Source organism: Pygoscelis adeliae, unplaced genomic scaffold (genome assembly GCF_000699105.1).
Source record: "Pygoscelis adeliae isolate BGI_AS28 unplaced genomic scaffold, ASM69910v1 Scaffold122, whole genome shotgun sequence".
NCBI classification, from domain to species: Eukaryota; Metazoa; Chordata; class Aves; order Sphenisciformes; family Spheniscidae; genus Pygoscelis; species Pygoscelis adeliae.
This window is the reverse complement of record NW_008824358.1, coordinates 6,353,942-6,369,944: the sequence shown is the minus strand read 5'-3', so window position 1 is coordinate 6,369,944 and position 16,003 is coordinate 6,353,942. Positions and strand designations below refer to the sequence as shown.

The window sequence follows — 16,003 nt, the reverse complement described above, 5'->3', positions numbered from 1 at the left end:
GTGAGGCGCCGCCCGAAGGGTCCCCGGCCGCCGGGGGACCCGGCCTCGCTCCCACTGCCCGGCCCCTGCCCGCAGCCTTCCCCCCGCTCTCTAGTAGCGCTCCGTGGCCGGGCGTGGCGTAGCTTAACTCCCGTCGCGGAAAGAACCGTCCGCTGGTTGCTCTGAGCAAAGCCCCCGGCGGAGTTCACTCCGTTCCCCCGTCGCCTGTGCATCGGGAGAAGGAGCGGACGGTTCCCTGTACCCCTCTCCCTTTTCCTCCTGACTGTACAGATCTCCCCCCTGCCCCTTCTCGCTCATCCGTCTGCCAGGCAGGAGCAGCGGGGCAGCTGCTCGCCAGTCCTCGGGGGCTGGGGTAGTTTTAAGTGGGAACGTGCACGTCGCAGGTAATAGTCGGCTAAGCTGCCCGCCTGGGGTCGTATTGGTATTTGTCAAGCGGCATGCAGACAGAGCTGGGTGAAGGTCTGAGTAAATTTACACGTTTCGGTAAGCAACGCGTGATTTCGGTCGCCCGTCTATCGGAATTTTAAGAAAATGCCATTTATCTGTCTTGCTGTCAATGCAGATGTATGCAGCTGAAGAAATTGGTGGATGAGAATACAAATGCTCTTCATAATTTGAAAAAAGTAAGTAAGGGGACGGATTTGTTAACGGTTTTCTCCAAAATGCATCACGGTGAGTGTTTAGAGAACGCCAGCCTCCTTTGATTTTAATGCCTCACGAGCAATGCCTAGCACTGCACAACCCCCAGCTGGGATCTCTGAGATCCATTTATATTATTCAAAAGCACATTTTTAATGCTTTATTGCGTACAAGTTCTGCGCTTGAAATCTTTATCAACCCGATGCATTATAAAATGTTTATAAACCCGATGCATTGTACTGGAAGCGGAGGATGCAGATTTGAAATTCGACACGAAATTTCATCTTGGCAGAGTACGAGGGCAAGAACGATGTCACTGAACAGGGAGTGACAGCAGCCCAGGAAGGCGAAAGCTTGTAAAACGTGTCTGGAAACCTAACTTTACAGGGGAACTTTGATTCTTTGAGCAATTTGTTGTGGTGTTCTTTCTCAGGCTGATGAGCCTGCGCCTGTGGGGAATTACGATCAGAGGAAGGAAGAAGAAGAAAAGCTATTGCTAAAGCTCTCTCTGCAGCTGCAGAAACTTGTTCTTGTCTTGGATCAGGATAATGGGACTATGAATTACGCGGTGTAAGTAGCTTAAACAAATAAACACAATCTGCACTTTAATAGAATTGTACATGTACGGTTGGAAAGGGCCCTGAAAAATTGTTAGCTCATTCCCTTTATTATCTTAACATATAGTTAAAAAAGAAGTACTGAAGAGCCCCCTCTTATGGGGCTTGTTTTCTTGATGCAGTCAAGAACGACTCGCTGGAATTGCCTGAGGGCGTTGGTTAATGGCTGAAATATAACGTGGCTGTTGAGAGGAGAGGATGCAATGTGGTCTGGACGCTTCGGGAGGAAACACCATTGGGATTTTGGAGTTTTTTCAGATCAGGACAGAGAGTAAAACACAGGAATGAAAATTCTGTCTCTGGATAATGTCCTTGCGGAGAAGCCCGTATTGCAAGGCTTTACAGCAATTTCAAGAAGTTTTGTTACAATAATAATTTAAAAAAGTTTGATTTATTTTGGGTAGGGGTGAGGAGCGTCAGAAAGATCCTCAAACAGGAGATGAAAATGGAGAGGAGGACGAGAGTGAAGATGAAGAAAGTAGCGAGGAGGAAGACAGTGAAGAAACAGATGATGAAGACGAGGATAAATTGTTGGATGATCCAAATGTTAAAGAATGTATTGCGGTTGGAAACTTTAATGCACAGCAGGAAGGGGATCTCACATTTACGGTAAATATGTCTCTCTAAAAAGTTTCTTGGCGTGTCGGTACTGCAGGTCATTCTGTATTAAGCAATAACTGTAATTAAATCCTATGGTTCTGGGATTCAGCCAGTTCCTTGCGGGATTCAGGGAGAAATGGCTTTTCCCGGTGTACATTTGGCTTGGTGGAGTCCAGTGTCCTTTTGCCACCTTCTGCAGCGGCAGGGTCTGTCGCGGTGGTCTCTGATCTCTGTTGTGGGAAAAATTAAGTTTTTGTGGGTGTTTTTTTGTTTTTTTAATTGTGCCTGGAGCCCTTTTGAAATGTTTGGTTGTCTTTTGTCTCTGTCTCTCCTAATGGCAAAGAAAGGCGAGGTCCTGCTTATACATGACAAGAAGGCGGACGGCTGGTGGGTAGCTGAAAACTCGAAAGGGGAGAGAGGCCTCGTTCCTAGAACCTATCTTGCGGTTAGTGTGCTGCAACCTCCTTCTGTTCTAGTCTCACCTCTGTTGATTTACATATATCAATGATAATATAGCTGCATAAAATTGATCATCGTGCTTACGTGGGGGGGCACAGCAGTGTTTTGCCAGTTACTTGGAAATAACACCACGTTTGTATACACGTGTATGGAGATAGCTAGCAAAAGCAGCGGTTTTGTGCCTTGTGAAGATGTGGCGTATAAGCGCAGAGAAGTTTCTTGAATATGAAAGTCATCATCTTTGTCGCTAAAGGTCAACTCCGAAGACTCCAAGCTGCTATGGACTAATTCAGGCTTTTCATAATTTATATGAAACCTGAGTCCATGGAAATGTTGGAGTATTTTGTAATTTGACACGGAAGAACCTTTTCAAAAATAGATTTTGAAGTTTTGTAACTTTTGAATTTTCCTTTTTAGAGTGGCTTACACATGTTAGTTTATGCTCTTGTGCACATATATCCGGTGTACAATTGTGGTGCACATTTAACTGTGGGTACAGTTTGGATTGAGTGAGTCCTGCTAGTCCAACCTTTACCCCGTGGAACAGAGCTTTGCACAAGGTAACTGAAAAGCACGTAGAGTAGCTAACGTTTTACTTCGTGATGCTGATGTATTTCTCTTTTTAAAGAATCCGCCTTGCAAATGCATTCTCTTGCTTACTTGTAGGAATGCTCCGATCCCTTGCTGTGACCGCAGGGCTAAGAGCAGTGTTCTGCAGTTACGCTGCTGTGGAGTGATAGGTCATTACAGACAGAAGATCTCCTCTTCTAAACTATTAACACGTGCTATGGTTGGAGAAAGCATTTTTAAGAACAGAACTGTGAAGAAATCACGCGCTTTCCCTTTTTGAATCTGAATTACAGGTCCATAATGACGATGTCGACAGCCAAGAGCAAAGTGAAGAACACATAGAAGTGGTGGATGAAACAGCAGATGGAACTGAAATTAAAAAAAGGTAAATGGATGATGCGAAAGCAAGTATAAAATTATTCTTCCTCCTCCTTAAATCTGGCAGTACATTTCTTACAGTGAGAATACCTCGGAAGGGTATCTGGTTCTTTGCGACTGCATTTTCCTTTTCAGTACAGCAGACACTTGCTTTTTTTTGAGCTTGCAGACACACTTTACTTGCTTTGGTTTGCCTTTTCTGCCCCCTCCCCTCGTAAAATCAAAGAATGACTGGGTCATGCATCAAATTATGTTCCAGCTCATGAGATAGTCTATCAATTAGTCTTAGTAGCTGGAAATATATCATTATTAGTATCTCAGATAGAGATGGTTGTTAAGCTGCTGTTATGTGAAGACAAACCTGTATTTAGTGTTTTTTTGTCCACACGAGGATGATATATTATAAAAAATGCATTATTTTTCTTCCAGAACAGATTCTCACTGGAGTGCTGTAAGAAGAGCTATCGCAGAGGTAGGTGCATCTCTTACATAGCAACTTCATCTGCCATAATGTTAATTATTTTGTAGACGAGGTTTGCCTTTTACCAAACGCTGTTTCTCATAGTACAGGACAGTGTTTTAATTAACATCTCTAGCTTGTTTTTTGTAGCACAAAATTCTAAGGTTCTCTAATGCTTTAGAAATAGGCTGCAGCCCAGTCCATGTGCCTGAATGAAGATGCAAATGAGATGTCTTTTGCTGTTTTGCCAGAGTAGTACTACACCGTTTCTTTCAAGGGTGTGATTTTGTTCTGGAACTGGCTGCTCTGCTGCTGCTTTGAAATGGAAGGGGGATTTAACAAAATGGGAGTCCAGCTGGGCTGATAACACGAAACAGAGTAAAAGTAGTTCCTGGAGATGGGCCAAACTAACTTCAGATGAGAAGAGGTGACTGATGCCCCAGGTCTCCGATACTGGTTGTGTGAGAGTTCTAAATTAGGATATATTATGACGTTAAATAGCAGGAATACTAATATCTGTTTGTTTGTTTGTTTGTTTGTTTTTCAATAGAATGACACAGTGGAGGTATTGGCAACCATAGGAGCAGTTCCTGCAGGATTCCGCCAATCCACGCTTTCCCAGCTCTTAGAAGAAGGTAAGGTTTCCTCATAATAACTGCAGTGCAGGGTTCTCAAGTCTCTGTGGTGAGTTTCTTATCCTGGCTACTAGCCTATTGGACTGCTTAATTATAATTGGTAATCTGTACAGGCTATGTTTGACCCGTCAAATAATGTATAAAAGGCGTTTCTTTCTTCTTCAATTAAGTTTTAATGTATCTGTGTGAAATCCTGGCCACACGGAGGCAATGACAAATTTCCTAATGGTTTCAAAGATTTTTTCCTCTTTGGAAGATACTTTCTGTTGACGTTGCAGAAAATGATTATTTTTTTAATCTTCCCTTTTTCTCGGAGATCTTTTGGAGTCTCTTCACCGAGTATATGACACATCTCATATTTTCGTAGTCTTTTTGTTAAAAACTGTTTCAAGTCAATGGCTCTTTTTGTTAATTAAATTACTGTGCTTCTGGAATGAGATACTGCAGAACACTTGCAAATAGTAAAAGTACCCTTTTTAAAGGGTGCTTGTAGAAGATAGCTCCATAGTTTTGTTTGGACCAGTCAAATATTCAAATGGACTTTAGCCACATCTGAATTTTGGGTGTTGTTCATTTTGTGACAATAAAGATGATGATAAAATTTAAGAATTTTTTAAAATTACTCTCGTCGTAGGCAATCAGTTTCGAGCAAGTTACTTTTTGCAGCCTGAACTTACTCCATCACAGCTGGCTTTCAAAGACTTGGTGTGGAACTCTGACAAAAATACTGTGAGTATTACAGTGTATGCTGTATTACAGCTATGCTGCTTTTGGTTTGAGAGAAATGACAGGATCTGTAGATGTGAACTGCTAGCAATATTTCATATCGGTGGGTAAATATTGCTGTGAAACAGATGATAGATTTCGATGTCAGTCCAGGCTCCTTAGGCGGTAGATGTTACCACATCCTACTCTCTAACAGGCAAAAAATCAGTACAAATTGTCATGTTGGGTGTCTTTTAAGAGTCACGTTTCATCTTAAGTTTGTGTGTTCCTTCCCTGTCTGGGGTGAAGTGGATCTGCATGGGTGACTAGTCTCATTTTTTAAACTATAAACTTCTGCTAGGCACTGTGAAATCACCAATTTCATTTGTCGTCTTTCATTTTGGCTAATGATTATGTCTTGATTCGCACCATTTTAGAATATTTCTGTCTTCTCAAACTTTGATAGGACCTTCTGTCTGTCACACTAAAATATTTGTAGCAGTCTCCTTGGAAGAGAGCTAAAGGCTTATGAAGAAATTTTGTTGCTGCTGCTAATACTACACAAGCTTTGTGATTAGAAGAATCCAGTCTAGTGAACACTACACTCTGTCATCTCAGTAAATAAAATGATAACACATTCAGGAGGAGCCTGTAGATTTAATCCTTCCTCTGTTGTCTGTATTTCAGATCTATCCTAGACCAACTCGAGTATCCCTGATTGTAACTTTATGTAGCTGTAAAATGATTCCTCTCCCAGGAGTCAGTATACAGGTTCTCAGTAGACATGTTCGACTCTGTCTATTCGATGGCAACCGGGTAAGTTGTTTGGCTATCAAAAAAAGTCTTGAGGTGTGAATCTTTCAGGATCTTTCACGCTCTGGTCCCTCTGGAAGCCACCTCCTCCAGTTGTCTGTCTCAGAGAGAGGGACAGACAGACAGACAGACACTCTCTCTCTCTGCCTCCCAAGCCACTTAACTTACTCTCTGATTAGTCTGGCTTGATAGTTGCCTGCGATCACACACTGCCACACGTACCCTCGCTCCCTCCAGTTGCAATCACCACAGACATGTGGGCCCCCAGTGACTTGTGGTCTGGCTAGTTGCTGGCACCTAGACGTCCACACACACACGCATTCAGAACTGAGAGCCCATTCACCCAGAAAAATAGTTATAAATGGAGCTTAATGAAAAATCAGGACAGACAGATCAGGCACCGGGCATGGCCAGACATGCGTACTTATGCCTCTACTTTCCCACCCTTGTGACTCCACAGAGCACCTCGATCCCTCCCTTTTTCTGCCTTTGGTTCATCCCCCGTGCAGTCCCAAAATGCTCTTCCCCTGCATGCCGCAGTGCAACTCCTTTCGGTCTGTAAGGTGATCCAGAGAGCCGCTCCTTTTGACTCATCGTGATGGGCATCACGCCCGGCCCCTGGGCAGCCCTGGGAGGGGCTGGGGCGAGAGCTCCATTCCTCTGAGTCCACGATTTCGGTTCCCCCACCTGCCATTGTGCCTCTTTGCTCCTTTGTGTTTGTGGAGATGAGCCTTTTCTGGGCCGATCTCTCTCCTGTGATGGGCCTGGGAATAGCTGGGTCAGGGTTGTATTCAGATTTCCCCACCTGCAGTTGTTCCTCTGTGCTCCTTTGTGTGTATGTGTAGAGCAGCTTTTTATAACAGAATCTAACGCTGACAATCTGGCAGTTTTCTTCCTGCTGCACTGAACAGTCTTGGGAACAAATGGACTATTGCTGGTCAAGCAAGGATGGTTGGAAAGTGCCCTCTGGCTTCAGAGGAAACTTCCTCTGTAGTCCTTTAAACTGAAACCATCTGATAAAGTTGAAGAGAAAGCGTAATTTTATCTTTGTTGTGTGCAGTGTTGGATTAATCTGGGATAATACTGCATTTTCTTAAAGCTGCGTTGCTTTCCAGGAAAACTTGTCTTAGCTTTTGTCACCACTATCATGCTTTAGATGCTGAGCAACGTTCACGCAGTGAGAGCTACGTGGCAACCTAAAAATCCTCAAACATGGACCTTTTCTCCAAGGGTAGGTATCTCACGCAGGGAGTGACATAGCCAGTATCTATTTACAGCTGCTTATTTAGTGACGTCTATTACTTCTGGTATTCGTGTTGAAATAAAACGTACTGCAACCAAAAGGAACATGCAGAAAAGACAAGACTTGCTGAAGTGCATGAATGCAAACTAAACTAAGTGTTTTAGCAAAAACGCTTTGGAGAAAAGAGTTGGGGGGAAGGGAGAGTAGCGGGAGGGACTGGTGATCTAGCCAGTGGCACTGGTTAACTTTGAACTGCTGTCAGGCGCACACTACGCGGTGTGCACGGAGAAGGGAAGACACCAGCCACTTTGCATGTGAGCTTTTGCTTTGATTTCATTAAAGAAAGGACACATGCTTTGTCCCATGTTTTGGGTGCCGTGCAGGGCCACGCTCACGGCAGTAGTGTTGTCATGTTTTACCCCAGTTGTCGCTGTGTTCTTGGAGGGAATTAAGTGCTTTTTGACATCTAAAGTTCTTTAATAGCTTGTCATCACACACCTCGGTAACGTAGCTGTGTTTCATGGCAAGATAAAGAATAAGGGGAGCAAGGTTTCAACTGAAATTGGTTCTCTACTCATCATTTTCTTTTATATGCAATGGGATTGGGTCTGAGATCTTATGTGAAAGAGTGATGTGTTCGATGGCCTTTAAAAAGCAGAGGGTTTTTTTTTAATAGACACATTCACTTTGTTTTTTTTTCCCCCTCCTCTCTCTGTATTAGGTAACGGGCATTTTACCCAGCTTGCTGGATGGTGACTGTTTTGTCAGGTCCAACTCTCTGTCTTCAGACATTGGTATATTATTTGAACTTGGCATCACTTATATTCGCAACGTAAGTGTGTAAAGTTGCAGCATAAATCATTCCAAGCACAGGTTTATAAAGTGAACCAGCTGTCCCATATTCGATGTTAAGCTGCAGTGTCCCAGCAGCGAACCGTGAGATCCAAATGGAAATTTAGCTGAACTTTTCCTAGCTTACTGTAAGATTGTCTTCCTTTTGGCTTCTGGGAGGGAGGAGAGAGATGCTGGGTTTTGGAACTTTTAGTTCTAGTCAATATTTAGAGAATAAAAGACTTTCTGACTAGCGGACATGAATGTACCTTTACTTACACTGAAATAATTTCTGTTAGTCTGCCAAAGATCTCATGTAATGTGATCGCAAAGGACCAGTTCTCTCTCTGCTCCTGCACTGTTTCTCTGTCTTTGTGATTTGTTTCAGACTACTGTGCTATATAGTTTGGAAGCTAAAATTTTAACTTTAAATAGTACGGACACTGGTTTCTAGCTGCAATTGATACAGATATATCCTATCCATCTGGGATATGCTTCTGAAAAGTACAACGGGTAGTGACACAATAGATGGTAAAGCCCGTAAGAACTACCGTAAATAGGAGGCGGATGCATGCAGGAGCGTAAGAAACACTAATATTTGGAGGATACGGTGGCTTTTTGGAACAGGTCACTGTTCTGAAAGATCTCAGCCACTTTGTCTACAAGACTGACTCAACCCTTGCTGCCTTTCTCTGAACACTTACATTTTCATTGTGGTTGCAGTCTTCCTCAGGTGAATCTTGGTAATCAAGTAAATCATGGGTGAAAGATGAAAAGTGGGGTCACCCCAACGGTTAGCAAGCAGGGTATTAAATGGTGGGCAACAGAATTCTGAAAAGATGGATAGAGAAGTCGCAAAGGGGAGTACTGCTGTATTTTCTCTTTCACTAACACCTGTATGAACTTAGGGTGCAAGAGCGCAGTGCCTGTGGAGGTGCGGAGGAGAGACATGCTGATAGCGTGGTGGGGATGCAGAACTGTTGTGCAGGGAGATAAGTAGAGTGTATGTCTATAGGGAACTGGACTATAGAAGTCCTGGTGGCAAACAGCGTGTTGGTAAGTGATGGTTCAGAGACCTAATGGAGCATAATGGCCCTCCTCATGCGAACTGGAGTAGTCAAGATTATGCAAAGTTGTCTGCTTCTGTTTACAGAGTAAGTTTAAATGAAGGCTGGAGTGTTTCCAAGTTCCTACCTGTTATTAGTGCTTTTGGGGTCTGGAAACGGATGGGCTGGCACTCAGGATCAGCTCCCTTTCCCAGGCACTGTCTCTGGTACTATGAATAAAGCCTTCTGATGCACAGGGTGACTGGCTTGGAAACTGTTGACTCTGGAATTAGATGGGTAAATCCTCTGGGTGTCTTTTTTCCCCTCCTTCTTTCTGTCCTGCATTCTTTAGAGTATCAGTGCAAGTTTGGGGGTTTTTACCTTAGTATCTGCGCATTTCTTCTTTTTCGGGAGCTTGATACGCTTAGGTTTCCCTTCAATGTGAATTTCTTGGCTTTATAAATCCTCGTCTCCTAAATATGTTCATGGATGATCATCTTCAGCATGACTGCATGTGCTCTTTGGTTAAACGTCTTCAAGCACCTGTGAATGTGACATAGTCAGTATTCGCTTACCACAGATCAGGGTCTTTTACCATTTTTATGTGATTATTCTAAATAATTGTTTGTGGTTCAGTTACTCGTTCTGGTTTAGCTGCTCAAGTTATTTACGTTTCTCTTTTTTTCTAGTCAACAGGTGATAGAGGAGAGCTAAGCTGTGGCTGGGCATTTCTGAAGCTTTTTACTTCTAATGGAATGCCTGTTCCTTCCAAGTAAGCTTATTATGTTTTCCTTCTCTCTCTCCTTCTTTCTGTATTTATATACGTATGTATATACATCTGTTTTAGGCTAGGAGTAAAGTTCATATTTCACTCACACACTGACAGGGGCAGGTGTAATCCAGACTAATGTGCAGGTTGTACTGGGTCTGTCAGTGAGAATGCTGGCCCTCCTTCCACACCCAGTGTATGTTCTACTAAGTTTGGGTGAGAAAAGTGCTCCCTGGACCCAACGTTCAGGTTTGAAACGTTGCAAGTTAATACATGTTTAAAAATATTCTTCAGTGGAATTTTAAAACGATGGAAATGTCTGAGTTAATAGCGGGTTATTTAGAGTTCTGTTTATATAAAATAGAATCATTACCTAAATTGAAGGTGACAATGTCCTTTTTGATTCTGGCTCTTCTTTATGCACACTTTGCTGTATATCCCTTTCCCATGTAAAAACTAGGAGATTGGTTTCTAAGACTTGGAAGCAGGTAAGAGTTGTTGTGAATTAATCTCTTACCATTCACTTGGAGAGTATGGATAAGCTTATATTTTGCAGCTGATTTATGATTAATTGATGGGTCGAACAATCTTAAAGAATAATAAAATGTACATGTTTCTATTTTATTAAATGTAGGAAAGCTTTCTGTTAATTTACAGAAATGATTCATTGTAGATCAGACTTGCAATACTTGGTTTTTACCAAATATATCTATCTATCTATATATATAGATATATGGGTATTCCAAATATATTTGGATTACAGGGCAAAAAAAAAAACCCATGGGAGACTTCTACTGTTCTGTAAGTCTCTAAATCTCTTCTAAATCTGCTCTCTAACATTGATGATCTATTCTATTAAGTAGATGGTATCTAGAGAGTGAAATTGCATGATTGCTTCAACCCTGACTTACTCTTGACAGAACTAGGATTACATTATTCTTCAACATTTTAAATCTTCCATAACTAAAATTTGATACTTAAGTGATGACTCCTCAAAAACATTTTAGTGAAACAATTGCTAAACTTCATGTAAGAGAAATGTTGGGGTCATGTGGAAGAGAATAGTGTCGCTAATTTCTTTTAAAATAATTAAGTAGTTTCCCAATGTAATACAAGTTTCAAATTTATCATTTGAGGTTTGGTTACTTAGTATTTTATATGAAATGACTATACATAATTACTAGTCATAACCTCAAGCACCGTGTCAGTTTTTGTTTGAGATAGCAAGTTTCTTTCTTTCTCAGAGAGTGGTTGTGAGAACACATATCCTTACATCTTTTTCTTTTAACTATGCTGCTCTTCTTTCACAGGATGTATGAGCTGCTATTAAATGGTGGCACTCCCTATGAGAGGGGCGTTGAGGTCGACCCATCGATATCAAGAAGAGGTGTGGTTTCTCATGAACATTATAGAAATGAAATGATACAACAAACGCTATACCTATTTTGCAACATGCAGTGCTCAGCTGGGGCTCTCATTAGCGTGCAGTCACTACAGCCTGCTTGTCTTTTGCGTGTTCTCCTTTTGCGTGACAGAGGGTTGATCGTTGGGGCTGGTGGGATTCAGAACTATCTGCCAGTGCTCATGTTTCTGTAATTTCCAGTGTCTGCAGGTTGAGGATTATTTCTGATAAATGTATTCAATAGTTTCTTTAACTGCACTTAACGCTTCTTGGCTATGGGGTGATGGTACAAGGCTAGCAGTTACACTGGTCTAAAGAGTTCCCAAGCCAGGCTGTTCAAGTCACATATCATCAATCCCCTATCACTTATGCACAAGTTCCACACGTGCATCAATATGCCTCAGAACATCTGTACGGGTTCTTCCCTGCGGGGTTGACTAAAGCTTCACTGAGAGGTGGTTCAGACGAAAGACCACTTGTGTTTTAAACAAGGGCGGCCATGGCTCTCCTCTGGAAGCTGTGATAACGCCCATTTGCCAGTGACACATGCTGCAAGCTATAGAAGGCCTTTACCTTTTGGGTTTGGACACTTCCTCCACGTTACTCCACGCATATTACGAATCCCCCATCCTAGAGAGAGGCAATAGCTTACGTTAGACGACATGTTGATATGTTGGTACGTTTTTAGTCCCTCCTGGTTTTTAGACCATCCTTAAACCATTACAGCTTTAGCAAAACATCTCTTGCCAAATTTAAATGTCCAGTCTTGTAACATAATTCTTAATGTTCTTCCAAAATGACGGATTTCATATCGGGTATTTATTTCTTAAGCAGGCAGTGGTGTTTTTCATCAGTTTATAACACTCAAGAAACAGCCTGTGCTTGTAGTGAAACTGAGGTCATTAAGCGCGCAGTCAAGAGACATCCTGAAGTAAGTATTTGTGTGTGCTGCCATAAAATGAAAAAGTATTTCAGATGGCCTAGAATGGTTCCAGAGATCTAAAGCATTCCCCTTCCCTGGAACACTGGCTATGGAAAAATCTGAGGGTCACGTCACCTGCATGTTGTACTCGATCTCTGTTTGACACTTAGAGCTATTTTGTTGAAAACAAACAAAAAGTCCTCAAGTTTAGATAAGATCGAAAACTGCAACAGCAAGAGTCTGGCTGTTACAGCTGTATCAATGTGCACCTTCAAAAGTTGTGACAGTCAGGGCGATGCCAATATGAGCTAATAATAATCTCCGTGAAACCGTGACTGCTCTCAAGTTTTGGTGAACAATGCTTTGTAGGAGCAGTTTTGAATAAAAATCTCAACTGCATGTTCTTTATTTTCCCAATAGCTTGCTACCAGAAACGTTAATTGGCAGTATGTGCTACATCCATCTCTTGATATTTTATCGACAAATACTTGGTGATGCACTCCTGAAAGACAGAATAAGCACGCAAAGCACAGGTAAGAATTGCTGTTGTGGAGAAGAACTCGGTAATGGAGAGCATGTTGGAGAAAGGTCGGGCTCCTAAAGAGAATGACTCTCTCCAGAGTCTCCGTCTTGTAAGAGAAAGCAGGGGTCTGCAGGAGGAACTCTCACTGATACAGGGTACTTGTAGAATTTTGTTCCCTGGTAGTGCTGGCATTGACCAACCATCTCACCAGGTTAGGAAGTCGTGCTCCCTGTGTAGAGGATTTCGGTGCTTTAACCTTCAGTCTGCAGGTGTTGCGGGGACAAATAGGAAGCTGTTGTCCCTGTTGATAAAAGAGAACAGCCTCTTGCTGTGAATACCACCACCGGGGGTGTTTGCGTTTCAAACTAGTAATATTTCAACTCGCAGCTGATGTGTTGCCCTGTTTGACATCAGTTCACATAACAGAATGCAAACCCCACAGGAATAGTTTTGTTTTCTATGAAGTATGAATGAAGTGCTTTCAGTGAAATTCTCATTTTAAAAAAAAAAGCGTATGCGGACAGGTAAAGGGTTTTTTCTGAATAAGTAAGTAAATAAAGGTAAAGGGTTATTTGGAAGAGAAATGTTTCCTTTTCACCACCCATGCAACAAGAGATTAGACATGCACACAGGTTTACTCATTCATTTCTAGTCTACGTGTGTTCTCGTGAGTTACAGAAGAGATTAGGCAGATGTTTTTGTCATTGAAGCTAAGTCATCCTCTTTTTTTTAATTATTATTGACTTATTGGCTAATGCAGCAGGGAGAGACAGAAGTGGAAGAGTTCTGGTTTTAGAACTCAGTGTCTTGCTCTGATTTTGCAACTCTTTATCTTATTCCTTCCACATCTTTCCTTCAACAGAACCATAATAGTTTAGTCTTCTCCATTTTAAAATGAATTCGAGATATGGAGAAATTACACCACTTTACTGTACTACAGGTGAATCTATATTGGTACTGCAAAGTGATTTTCTTTTGTTTTCTCCTGTCTCTTCTCCAGACTGAATTATGTATCATCTGTTCCCATGGCAAATAAATCTGCTTGTGCACTTACTAACATTTTTAACTCCCGATCTTTAGCCATACTTAGGCATCTGAATTACAGGTTCGTCTTTCAAAGGTGCTCAGAACTTAACTCCCTGCCTGATTTTCTTGAACTTTAATATATATTCTGAGTATACTGATTTCAGTATCTGAAAGTCAGACCATTTAATAAATTAATGCTTTATTTGATAAACTTACCACCGAGAAACTGAAAATGCTTAGTTTTTAAGGGCCAGTTGAGAACTGCCATACTTACTTGATTTGATCTTCGTAACGTAGGGCGATAGATCAGGCTGATGACCTCTCCTGGAGTTAAAATTGCATCCATTTGGATTCAGACTGCATTTGAAATGGTTTAAAAGCTTTACCCCAGCATTTCAGAAGTTGTTCTGGTAGCCATTTTCTACTTTTTTCTGGTGTAACAAAAGAAGATTTCTCTTATTGCAAAATCGACTATCACTTTAGAAATAGGCAACTTAAAATGTCTGTTATATTTCACAAAAGCGGTAAGTTCTGGCTTGCTTCTGTGAAATGTTTTGTTACTAGTAAATGGTTAGCATTTACTAAACTTCCCATCAACTTCAACATGAAGAACAACAGTGTACATTAAATATTTAAAATCACAAGAGAAAGAAAACACTTGAACCAAAATTCCTCTATATGTCCGCAATCTCATTAACTAAAATAATGACAAGACCCCTGCGCCACCAGCGTTTGAGGTTTGCTGTGCTTTGTAACAGAGAGCCTTGATTCCTGCCAGTCACGGGGAGGCCGCTCTGCCCTGCCCGATTTTGATACAGCCGGCCTCTTCAGCTCCGGAGACCCAGCTATACCCGGTAGCTAACCTGAAAGGCACGCAGGAGACCTATGCAGCTTGATGACGTGCCCCATTTGGTAAATTTACTATGCCACTTGTTACCCGGTTGTCTTAAAACCGCACACAACGCAAGCCAGATTAAGGTAGAATGAAGGTGTGTTTATTCATAACATCCAAATCAGGCAGCACAATTTCAGATGTTTATAAAAAAGACAGGTGCAGAAAAGAGGAAAAACACCTCAAGCTACCCCTAGGTTAAATCGGTAATGTCTCTCGCTTGCTGGCTTCTCCTAATAAACCAGCAATCATGTTTTGTGTGTCTCTCAGCCACGGAGAGTTTGCTACAGTCAGAGAATGCAGTTGTTAGAGTGCTTTTCTACTTTCCCTGCTGCTCTGGAGTACTATTACAGCTAATTTTCCCTTTCAAATAATCTGAGGGGAGGGGATATGTTGAATACCTTGATGTGTTAATACCTTGAAAACCATCCTGTTTCTTCCTTAGCCTTGAATGTGTTTGTTTTCTGTTTCAGAATTAATCTGTAATCCTATTTTAGCAACTTTCCCTCAACTCGTGGATCAGCCAGACCTGATGGATGCACTTCGGGTATGTTATCTACGTAGCGTTCAATTACATCTGATGTGTCAGGATTTCCAGATAGTTTGCAAAATTTGAGCTTTTTTATCCTGTGAAAAGATAAATGGAAAAGCCAAACAGCAGAAAAGTTATAATCGTTTCAAGTGCAGATCTCTTGTGTCTTAGTGCCTTCAAAACTGCAAGAGAACGCTTGAGTACGTGCAGGAGGGATGCAAAGACATAAATGGGCTGGTTTGAGCACTGCTAGCCATGTAGCCGCAGCAAGAGAGCGCGCAGGTAGATCAGCTGTCTGAATGTTTGTCTGGCCTCTAGGACAGCGCTGCTTTCATGATAGGCAGGAGCTGACTTAGCTTCTGACGGGCAGGACAGTGCTCACCGTATTTACCCTGCAGTCCCTCGCAGGTGCCCTAGTACCAGACAACAACAGCTGAGTTATTTCTGCCTGAAGGACACTACTGTTACACCTTGTCAGCCTTTGGGGTTAGGCTGTATTTCTCCACGCTTGTAGGGTGGGGGGAGGAAATAAATCAACCTCGGTTTGATTTTTCTGAAAAGTGGATCCCCTGGGTTTCATTTATATAGCTCTGATAATTTCAAATCTCCAAATCCTCGCATCTGTAAAAGTTGGTGGAATGGCTGTTTGCTTAAATCAACTCAGCTGGCACAAGGGAGGAATGGGGAGTGTGAGGAAAGTGGGACTGCAACAGGAGCTTAAACTACAGCGGGATTGCAGCGAGAGAGATTTTTGCAGCTAAAAATGGAATTGCTTTAGATGTCCGCAATCTCAGTCTGATTTTACATTTCATTTCATTTTAGAGTGCTTGGGCAGACAGAGAAAGAACGTTGAAGAGATCTGAGAAGGTAATAAATTACAGGTTTTTCTCTGACATATATTCAGTCTAATTTGAACTAGAAGCTTTCTGTCAGCATTCCTG

At 41.9% G+C, this 16,003-nt stretch overlaps 1 protein-coding gene and 1 long non-coding RNA gene across 4 annotated transcripts in view; one reads left to right on the top strand and one right to left on the bottom strand.

The window, feature by feature from the left end:
• The first annotated feature begins 566 nt into the window (after positions 1–566).
• The window catches only part of NPHP1 (nephronophthisis 1 (juvenile)), a 17,676-nt gene continuing 2,239 nt past the window's right edge, over positions 567–16,003 (top strand). The window contains exons 1-17 of one of the 3 annotated variants that reach the window (XM_009319617.1): positions 567–623; positions 1,073–1,209; positions 1,661–1,865; positions 2,200–2,301; positions 3,179–3,270; positions 3,693–3,735; positions 4,274–4,358; positions 4,993–5,087; positions 5,751–5,879; positions 7,033–7,107; positions 7,841–7,951; positions 9,686–9,768; positions 11,076–11,152; positions 12,002–12,098; positions 12,510–12,622; positions 15,004–15,077; positions 15,885–15,929. In XM_009319617.1, the coding sequence (XP_009317892.1) occupies positions 567–623; positions 1,073–1,209; positions 1,661–1,865; positions 2,200–2,301; positions 3,179–3,270; positions 3,693–3,735; positions 4,274–4,358; positions 4,993–5,087; positions 5,751–5,879; positions 7,033–7,107; positions 7,841–7,951; positions 9,686–9,768; positions 11,076–11,152; positions 12,002–12,098; positions 12,510–12,622; positions 15,004–15,077; positions 15,885–15,929 (1,620 nt within the window). Of the gene's footprint in view, positions 624–1,072; positions 1,210–1,660; positions 1,866–2,199; positions 2,302–3,178; positions 3,271–3,692; positions 3,736–4,273; positions 4,359–4,992; positions 5,088–5,750; positions 5,880–7,032; positions 7,108–7,840; positions 7,952–9,685; positions 9,769–11,075; positions 11,153–11,998; positions 12,099–12,509; positions 12,623–15,003; positions 15,991–16,003 lie in introns of those variants that run through there. The other 2 variants (XM_009319618.1, XR_663409.1) reach the window with 2 other exon arrangements.
• On the bottom strand, positions 7,961–14,051 carry LOC103913153. The gene is made up of 4 exons (XR_663408.1): positions 13,913–14,051; positions 11,741–11,797; positions 9,378–9,539; positions 7,961–9,279 (listed from the first exon to the last, which is right to left on the bottom strand). It is a non-coding gene; the product is annotated as an uncharacterized LOC103913153 (long non-coding RNA).